At 47.3% G+C, this 10,014-nt stretch overlaps 1 protein-coding gene across 2 annotated transcripts; it reads left to right on the plus strand.

Annotated features, from left to right (window-relative positions):
• The first annotated feature begins 4,356 nt into the window (after positions 1-4,356).
• Positions 4,357-7,339, plus strand: ATP5MC1 (ATP synthase membrane subunit c locus 1). Of its 2 annotated transcripts, none has more exons than XM_043964297.1 (5): positions 4,357-4,456; positions 5,469-5,520; positions 6,276-6,353; positions 6,612-6,790; positions 7,119-7,339. In XM_043964297.1, exons 2-5 carry the CDS (start codon positions 5,482-5,484, stop codon positions 7,231-7,233), a joined length of 411 nt encoding a protein of 136 aa, XP_043820232.1. In that variant the 5' UTR covers positions 4,357-4,456; positions 5,469-5,481; the 3' UTR covers positions 7,234-7,339. The 2 variants fall into 2 exon arrangements, with proteins under 2 accessions (XP_043820232.1, XP_043820231.1); XM_043964296.1 differs by having other exon boundaries at positions 4,419-4,541.
• The last annotated feature ends 2,675 nt before the right edge of the window (positions 7,340-10,014 follow it).

Consider the following 10,014-nt stretch of genomic DNA (forward strand, 5'->3'; position numbering starts at 1 on the left):
TACTGGGGCAGCTAGGTGGCATACTGGTGGGGGCAGTGACTGGGAAGCTCTGAGTTCAGATTCAGTCTTTTTTTTTTTTTTTTTTGGTGAGGCAATTGGGGTTAATTGACTTGCCCAGGGTCACACAGCTAGTAAGTGTTAAGTGTATGAGGCCGGATTTGAACTCAGGTCCTCCTGAATCCAGGGCTGGTGCTCCATCCACTGTGCCACCTAGCTGCCCCCAGATTCAGTCTTGACATATATTAGCTGCGTATCCTTGGACAAGTCACTTAACCTCAGTTTCCTCATCAGTAAAATAGGAATAATAGAAGCCCCTAACTCCTAGGGTTGCTCTGAGGATCAAATGAGATAATAATTGTAAAGCATTTAGCATAGTGCCTGGCAAATAACAGGAAGTATGAGTGTTTATTAGTAGGACAAGGAGGTGAAGGAGGAGGAGGAGTACTACTACTACAACATCACATATTATCTCTTTTGATCTTCACAATAATTCTTTGAGGTGGGTTCCATTATTTTCCCCATTTTACAGATGAGGAAATTGAAATTCAGAGTGTAAGTGACTTGCCCAAATTACATAACTTTAAAAATGAAAATTAATGGTCAAACCCTTTATTTGCAAAAAAAAAAAAAAAACCAAACCCAACAACCCAACAATGTATATTTATTGAGATCTTTTGGTTTTTCTATCACCCTCATTCCCAAATATAGCTCTCCTCCCCGTCCTAGGATTTGAAAGCAGGTCTTCCAGACCCTAAGTCAGAACACTATCCCCTGGACTCCCACACTGCCTCAGGACCTACCTTGTTTCTGGTTTTTTGCTACTACAAAAAAATGTTGCTATGACTATCTTGGTGTGTGTGAAACCCCACTTTCTGTCTTAAATCTCCTGGGGTATATGCCTGGTAGTGCTGCCCCTCTCTACTTGTACCCCTTGGTCCTATGCCTTCCCCACCTCCAGCTGCATGCCACCATCCACCATGAGCCAAATTTCAACCTAATTTTCTAGGGAAAGGGTTTTTTTGTTTTTTGTTTTTTTGAGGGGCAATGAGGATTAAGTGACTTGCCCAGGGTCACACAGCAAGTAAGTGTCAAGTGTCTGAGGCTGGCTTTGAACTCAAGTCCTCCTGAAGAATCCAGGGCCAGTGCTTTATCCACTGTGCCACCTAGCTGCCCCCTCAATCTAATTTTCAATCTCTCCTTGTGGCCCCTTCCCTGCTGCCTACAAATATTCCCAGCTTTCCTCTATTCTCATATAACAGGACTCTAAAAGGCAAGAAATCTCCCCCTGTTTTTTCTAGCCAAATCCCTGGTGAACTACCCTACCCTGTGACTGACTGGGATCAGATTGTGACTAATAAGCTAACCTTCCTGTTCTAAGGGAGAAGAGCAGAAGCCCAGGCCCAATGAAGGCATGGAGAGGTACTGGCTGAGAGTCAAACACTAGGAAAGCTGTGTGGAACAAGAGGCACTTAGGCAAGAATAATTGGAAGACTGAGAAATCATACATTTCACTGGGCTAAGTGATGGGGATTTAAAGAAAGGCAAAAACAGGGCCTGCCTCCAGTGAGCTGCCAGTCTACTGGGGGAGACAACACAGAAACAACCCTGTACAAACAAGATATGGACAGGGCCAATTGGAGATGATCTCCAGAGGACGTCCTAGCTTTAAGGGGGATCAGAAAAGGCTCCTTAGAAGGTGAGATTTTAGCTGAGGCTTGAAAAAAGCCAGTAGGCAGAGATGAAGAAGGAGGGCATTCTAGGCATGAAGCACAGCCAGTGAAAATGCCTGCAGTCAGGAGATGACTTGTCTTCTGTGAATAACAGCAAGGAAGCCAGAGAGTCACTGGATTGTAGCATCTATGTAAGGGAATAAGAACAGGCATCAGGGATATGAAATCTTAGGCTTGACCAGACAAGCATATTGTTCTTGCTGCCACATGGATGTAGTTACCATTTCTTTTGAGGAAGAGAAAAAGGGACAAAAATCTTCCCCTTTCTGGAAGTCCAAGGGAGAGCTGTTGATGATGGCTCAGTGCCAACAAAGATGCTGCTTCCAAAGAAGCCAGAAGCCATCTTCCTTGCTCCCTACAGCCCATTGAATGCTTGTGGACTGATTATTACATATCATTCACCTTCATCCACTCTATGGTCCAGCCAAACTGTTCTTGCCATTTTTGTTTGTTTGTTTGTTTGAACCCATGATAGTCCATTTCCCTTCTCTCTGCCTTTGCCTAGGCTGTGTGCCCGTCAGGAATGCACTTTCCTTCTTACCTGCAATTACCTTCTTTTTTTACCTTATGCAACTCAGTTCTAGTGCCACCTTGTATGTGGGGTCTTTCCTGATTTTCCCAGATGTTAGTAGCCCCTTCCCTCCAAAAAATTACCTTGTATGGATCATAGAGCTAAAATGGAAGAGGCTGAATTAGGGGGTCACTGAGATTCTTCCAGGTAGATCTATTACCCTGTGATAAAGAAAGAAGTGGAAGGTACCTTAGAGAACCACATTTTATAGATGAGAAAGTTGAGGTCCAGAGTAGTTAAGGGACTTGCCCAAATATCAGAGTCAGAATTTGAACCCAGGTTCCCTGTCCTAGATTGTAGATTTAAAATTGGAGGTGAGAAGACACTGTTGGGGGGTGGAGCCAAGATGGCATTAAAGACTCAGAGCTTCTGACACAATTACTCTAAAATTGGAGGTGATCTCAGAGACTCTTTAATCCAACCCTTTTTTTTTTAACCAATGAGGAAACTGAAAAATTAAATGATTTGTTCAAGGTCACGCAGGTGACAAAGATGGGATCCAAGCTTTCAATAGCCTATGGAAGAGTTCTCCTTCTCTGAGCCTTCTTCGAGTAAGTCCACCCTCTGCCCTCTCTTACTGGCTGTGGCAGATGCCCTTTGGCATGAGTAGAGAGTATGACCGGTAAGAGCCCCTTCCTGGTTTCATTTTGGGTGGGACAGACTTTCTCACAGGACAAGTTGAAATCTGAATCATTGCTCTCATTCATTCCCAAACCCATCCATAATCTAAACTTCCCTATTGGAACCACCTTTCCAATCACCACCTCAACCTGAGTTGTCACTCTTCCTCACCATACATTTCCAATAAATTGTCAAATTTCATTTCTTTTCCCAGAACATCTCTCAGATATCTCTCTTCCTCTCATGCAGGCTGCCCACCTTAGCTCAGGCCCTCACCACCTCTCACCTGGAATATTGTAATGGCCTCCTTTCAATTTTTTTTTAAGAGGCAATAAGGATTAAGTGACTCGCCCAGGGTCACACAGCTAGTGTCTGAGGTTGGATTTGAACCCAGGTTCTCTTGACTCCAGGGCTGGCTCTCTATTCCCAGTGACACCTAACTAACCCTGATCTCCCTGCTTCAGTTTCAATCCACATAGTTGCAGAATTGGTTTTCCTAAAGCACGGGTCTGATCACATCACTCCCCTACTCAATAAACTCTAATGGTTCCCTACTGACTCTAGGATTTATCATTATTTCTTCTTTATCTCATCCTTTTAAAATGTCTATTTTGGGCATAATCACGAGTGCATTAGTTACAAATATGGAAATGTTGTCGTTTGTCCTCCCTGCTGGAAGAAGACCAAAATGGCATCCCGATGCTGTGTGGCTGTGGCTGATCAAATCAAGATGAGCTCCTAAGGCTCTACCACAGGTCGAGCACAAAGAGTCCGTAAGAAAATTGGGAGGGAGATGTCTCTAAATTTGTGCATTAAGTAAATATACATATATTGAAGGTGCGAGTTAAAATGCTTATAGAGATGTGCGATCAAAAAAGGTTCCATTTAAAAGAAGAGAGCAAATGCTTTTCTGGTTCACACAGTAGCACGGAAGGCAAAACCTGACCCCAGCACTTTTTGACTTTAAAGGTGGAAGCCTTTTTGCCACACTACGCGACAGAACCAACACCTTCTCCGCCAAGCTTTGGAGAAGGCTCCGGAAGCTGTTCGCAGCAAAGAACCACAGTTCCCAGCCTGCTTTGAGGCCATAAAACGACTACGGATCCCAGGATGCAACACGCCCACGCGGCCTGACGGGAAGGCTCCTTTCCAAGGACAAGAGACGTCCCTACGCAACGGCCTTCTCACGTCTTTTTCTCGGCTCCCACCTTGGCGGCCATTTTGTGCAGAAGATTATGGAAGCTCCGGGTCCTTCGGACTCTATGGTCGAAGCATTTCGTAGACACCACCAATCAGAAGCCGAGTGCTAGAGGAAGGCCCCCGCCCTGAGCCGCAGAGAGGCGGGACTTGCTGGAAGGAGCCAATAAACAACGAAGAAGACGCCCGGCGGGGAGCCAATGGACGCGCCGTGTCGGTTGACGGATCCTAGTGGAGAGGGGGTGGTCTGGGGCGGCAGCCAATGAGAACGGAGGAATCGCGGGACACGTGGGCGGGGGAGCGGGGCTCCGGGGCCGAGAAGCTCTGAAACCGGGAGGTGAGTCACCTTGAGCGGAGCTAGCGGCGGCTGCAGCGGGCCGGGCCTTGGGGAACTGGGCAGCAGGAAGGAGCGCGGGGCGCAGGTGACCAGGGCTGGAGAAGCAGTGTGCGGGCTACAGTTGGTAGCCGGCCATGCCCCAGTCATGCCTCCTACGGGAATTCCGGGGCATAGAGCGGGGACCGTGGGGCACTGGGTGCAATGGGCCTCCCGGCCCAGGGCGGGCAAATGCGGGATTCACTACCCCAGGTGGAGTGAGGAGATGCGAGCAGGCGTCTGGCATAGCGGAGGCTCACGCTGCTTCTGCCACGGGGTAGTGTCTCTCCCCCGGGCAGTGTGGTGTTGAGCCTAGAAGCCCTAGATTTAGAAACCAGAGGACCGAGTCCCACATATGCTCGTTAACTGCTGTGTGACCTTGGGCTTGACACAACCTCTCTGGTCTTCTCTAGAATGAGCAGGTTGGATTAGACTGGGTGACCTCTACGGTCCCCTCCGGCCAGCTCTAGATCCCAAGACTTAAATTTTATTTTAGTCTTACTTCAGCTCTCGGACAAGTCGTGTCACTCCTCTGGGCCTCACTTTTCCCCCTCGTTAAAGTGAGGGGCTTCCATTAGATGGGCTCATGAAGCTTTCGCTCCTGTGAACAGCACGGGCTGCCTGGGAACTCCCAGTCTCTGTCTCAGGTCTCCGTGGTGGGAGGAGTGGAGGGGTGGGAGGTGTTGTTTCCTTGCTACCCTCAGCTACCTCTCTGTGACCTTCTCATTACAAGTGCCCTAGGTGAGGAAGAGGGATGCCGGGTCTGCTCCACTGACCTCTAATTCCGTCCTTATCCTTTGGTGTGGCTGAGGAAGGGCGAAAGGGCACAGGATGGAGAGCAGTGATAGGCTTCCTACTTTGAGAGGAAGTACAGGGGACTCGGGTGAAGGGAAGAAGGGGAGCCTGCTACTGGAGTCGGTGTATTGAAGACCAGTATTTTTAAGTTTTGTTGGTTTTTTCCTTTTCTCCCCATTAGTAAATAGAGCAGAATGCAGACCACCGGGACTCTCCTCATTTCTCCGGCCCTGGTAAGCATCGTCTCTTGGAAGCTTTGTACTAGCAAGGTGGCAGTGCCTTCCATGTTAAATTGATGAATTAAAGAGACTGGATACTAGCCATCTGTATGAGATGCCCAGAAAGTACAGGTGGAGTCTAGAAAAGCCAATCCTTGATTATTTGGGCAAATAGAGGCAAGGAGTAGCTTGGATCATTTAAAACAGCACGTGGTTTAAAGTGGATTTCTCTGTGGCCTTGGCTGTGTTCAGAAGGTCAGTGACTTGGTATTCTTTTCAGGGGCTTGGAGACCCTCCCCAGTGAATGGAGGGAAGGAGACCATGAAGTAGAGGTCACTTTCCTTAGATTCCTGTTTGAATCCTCACCTGGGTGAGGAGCCTCCCAGATGGATGATTCTCCTCTGTCTTGGAGGTGGGGCACTGAGTTTTAGCAGGATTGGGTTCCTCCATTGTTGAGACCTTTGAGATGACCTGAGCATTGATGTCTTCTGTAACTGACTGGACACTCATAGGGACTCCTTTTTCCCCTGTAACACCAGACAATGCTGTGCTCATTAATCTGAGTATCAAAGGGCATTATTGATGAACACACCAAGGTCAAGATACAATATTAGCTAGTGGACAAGGGGACGAGCTAGTTGACCTTATTGACATTCTGTGAATTGTATATACATGAAAAACTTAACCTTGACTTAAGGGCTCAGTGACTGGCAAGTTGATTGGTCTGACTTTTTTTTTTTTTAACCATATGTCTTTATTGGACTTTGCAGATCCGCTGTTGTACCAGGAGTCTGATCAGGCCTGTATCTGCATCTATCCTGAATAGGTCAGAGATCCGTTTTGAACAGGTAATCAAGGGTTGTTTTTCCTCTAGAACTGGAAACAATTTGTTGAATTGCTATTTCTGGGTTTGAGGGGGATAACAAGTCCAGTGGGGAAAGCATCACTTGAGCTCCATTCTACCTTTGTAGCTCCAGGTTCTTCAGCTGACCTAGTGTGGCTTTTATCACTGTACTTAGAACAAACTGCCCACAGAGGCTTGGGTTGGGGGGAGTCTCCTGCTGAGCCCTATGTCTCATCAACGTATTGGTTCTCTCTCTCTCCAGCCCACTTCTAGCAGTACCCCTCTCCAGCTGGCCCGTCGGGAGTTCCAGACCAGTGCTATTTCCCGGGACATCGACACAGCTGCCAAGTTCATTGGTGCTGGGGCTGCCACAGTTGGGGTGGCTGGCTCAGGGGCAGGAATCGGGACAGTGTTTGGCAGTTTAATCATCGGCTATGCCAGGTGGGTAGAGTAGAGTAGGGGTGGCACCAAAAGTCTTTGTCCTTAATATCTATGTCATAAGTAGGGTAGTCTCCCTGTTAACTCCCAGTTTTCCTAATTATTTTTTATTGAGAATTTGTTGGAGAATATTTAACCCATGCTATACAGCATCCTGTGTTCTCCAGCCTCGTTGAGTTAATATCCATTTGCTTTGATAAAAGGGAAATGACTCTTCCCCTCAGGAAGCGCCTATCCCTTCCACACCTGACAGGAATCCACATTCCCCTAGCACACAGCCCTAGTTTCATACATGGGTGGCATCTGTTCTCTCTTTCTCTGTCCTTTGCAGGAACCCATCCCTCAAGCAGCAGCTCTTCTCCTACGCCATCCTGGGCTTTGCCCTGTCTGAAGCTATGGGGCTCTTCTGTTTGATGGTAGCCTTCCTCATCCTCTTTGCCATGTGAGGCTCTGTGGAGGGTCACCTGCCTCCGTCCCGCTGCTTTGACTCCAGCCCTGGGCCCCTTGCTGGAGTGTGCTGAGCTTTAACATTAAACACCATGTTTCTCTAAACTCACGTGGCTAAGCCTCAGTGCTTTGGGGGCCCTGGTGGGGGAGAGAGGGAGGATGGGTGGAGGTTTTGTTGTGTTGTTTTCAGTCATGTCTGACTTTTCATGACCCCTTTTGGGGGGTTTCTTGGGAGAGATACTGAAATGGTTTGCCATTTCCTTCTCCAGCTCATTTTACAGATGCAGAAACCAATGCAAATAACGTTAAATGACTTGCCCACGGTCACACAGCTAGTAAGTATCTGAGGTCAGATTTGAACTTAGGTCTTCCTGACTCCAGGCTGGGCACTCTATCCGCTGTGCCACCTGGCTGGACATGGCCCTACCCAAACAGGAGGCACCATTTTGCTGCCTTCTTATGGCAAAGAGTACAGGAGCACAATAGATGAGGGCACAGGATCTGTTGTAGGCAGGCTTAAATCCCAGCTCTGAATGTGAGCACTTCAACTCTGGCTCTCAGTTTCCTCATCTATAAAACTAGAGAGAGTTAGGCTAGATGTCCTGTGAGATTCCTTCTGTTTTATTTACTTATTTCAACCTCACAGCAACCCAGGCACTCTCCCCATATTACCTGTGGGAAAACTGGTCTAGAAGGTTATTACAAGGAGATTTTTCATAATTAGAGCTAGAACCAGGCCTCAGATCTTACTTAGAGTAAAAGCCCATGCCTTTTCCCCTAGTCAAAACAGTACTTCCTACCTCCAGCCTGAGGCTGAGGCGAAGAACCAACTTGCTCTGGTCTTCCCTCACATCTCCGTTCCCCTAATAGCGTAGCCACTTTTTGTTTTGTTTTGTTTTGTTTTTTTAGTGAGGCAATTGGGGTTAAGTGACTTGCCCAGGGTCACACAGCTAGTAAGTGTTAAGTGTCTGAGGCCGGATTTGAACTCAGGTACTCCTGACTCCAGGGCCGGTGCTCTATCCACTGCGCCACCTAGCTGCCCCAGCCACTTTTTTTAAAAGACTGGATCTCCTCCTTTTGCCCAGTCAGGAAATTTAGGGCCTACTAGTGGGCTCAGTGCCCATGACCATTGACCTGCTTGTTTCTGAATAATTGGGTGAGTTTGCTCCTCAGGCAACCTGGGGACTCCACACTAATGCTGAACTTAGTGCCAGATACCGGATGGGCATAGCCCACTGTAGCCCAGAACTTCTGAGGTCAGGAGATTCCCCCCAGCTTCCATTTCCCCCATAGCTGGAAGTGTAGGAATGAGCCCCCATTTGACATCATAGAAAGCTAGATGGGGCTTCAGAGACCACTTTGTTCAACCTCCTGGTTTTTACAGATAAGGAAACTAAGGCTCAAGAGAGGTTATGGCTCACCCATGGTTTCAGAGCTAGGAAATGGTGGGTGGAATTTGAACCCTCATAAGTCCAACAGCATTGCACCATACTGCCTGTTCTATGGAGGGGCATGCAATGAAGAGACCATCCCTGTCCTGTATTGTCTTACAGCAGAGACTAGGTGGTTTTCAGAGTGGGTTATGGACTACTAAATATTCACTTGAGTCAGCCAACGTATGTGGTTTGGTACCTTACAAAGAGCCACTGGATTTGTCATCAGAGGATGTGGGTTCAAATTTAGATTCTGCTACTGTGTGATTTTGAACAAGTCACCTCCCCTCTCTGGGCCTATTTGCTTCTGAGTTGGATTATAAATGATCTTATGGTCTTTGTCAGCTCTTAAAAAGCCCTGAAAGCTCCCCTTGCCCCTTCTCCCCCTTAGCTAAATTGGGAGAGTGATATCATGCTGGGGTGTAGAATCGGTAATTTAATCTGATCCTCTTAGCACCTGTTGGTCTCTAAGACTTAATAAGTAATGGAGGGGTGGAAGAAAATCATAATCGATGGAGAGACCAGAAAAGGCACTGGAAGGCAGGTGGAGGGGATGAAGTATATGAAGTGTGAGGACCCACTTCACAGGATAGATAGATAAAGCTGTATCCTACTTCGTATGTGAACTTGGTTATGACGTTTTGGTCTTAGAGTAAGACATAGTGTCTTGAACCCTAGATTAGGAGTAAGAAGCATAGATTTGAGTCATGGATCTGGTACTTAGACTGTAGAACCACAGAATTTCAGAGCAAGAATGGATCTTGGAGACTGTGTAATCCAAGGCCTTCATTTTATGGGTGAAACCTATGAGGGGAAGTGACTTGGCCAAGGTCATGGTCAGTGGCAGAGATGGAATTAGAAACCACACTTGACTCCAAAGTCAGTTGATAAACATTTGTTAAGTGCATACTGTGTGCCAAATAGTGCTGTGCAGGGGATACAAAAAGAGACAGACAGTCTACATACAAAGCAAGCTCTATACAGGATAAATAGAAAATAATGAACAGAGGGAAGGCGCTGGAATTCACAGGGGTTAAGGAAGTCTTCCTGTTTTGAGGTGGGACTTAAAGGAAGCCAGGGAGGTCAGTAGTCAAGAGTTGAGGAGAAAGAACATTTCAGCCATGGGGGACAGCCAAAGAAAAGGCCCAGGAGTGGAGAGATGGAGTGTCTTGTTCATGGAACAGCCAGGAGTCCAGTGTCACTGGATCAAAGAGTACATGGTGGTGGAGAGTAAGATGTAGGGAACCTGGAAAGGTAGGAGGAGGGTTACAAAGGGCTCTGAACAGCAAAAAGGATATTGTATTTGATCCCTGAGATAATACGGAGCCACTGGAGCTTAAGCAGGGG

The sequence above is a fragment of the Dromiciops gliroides genome, chromosome 4 (assembly GCF_019393635.1).
Source record: "Dromiciops gliroides isolate mDroGli1 chromosome 4, mDroGli1.pri, whole genome shotgun sequence".
Lineage (NCBI taxonomy): Eukaryota > Metazoa > Chordata > Mammalia > Microbiotheria > Microbiotheriidae > Dromiciops > Dromiciops gliroides.

Coding starts and splice junctions, on each gene's coding strand:
- ATP5MC1 (XM_043964297.1), top strand. CDS start 5,482: ATGCAGACCACCGGGACTCTCCTCATTTCTCCGGCCCTG. Junction 5,521..6,275: donor TCCTCATTTCTCCGGCCCTG/GTAAGCATCGTC, acceptor TGGACTTTGCAG/ATCCGCTGTTGTACCAGGAG. Junction 6,354..6,611: donor CAGAGATCCGTTTTGAACAG/GTAATCAAGGGT, acceptor CTCTCTCTCCAG/CCCACTTCTAGCAGTACCCC.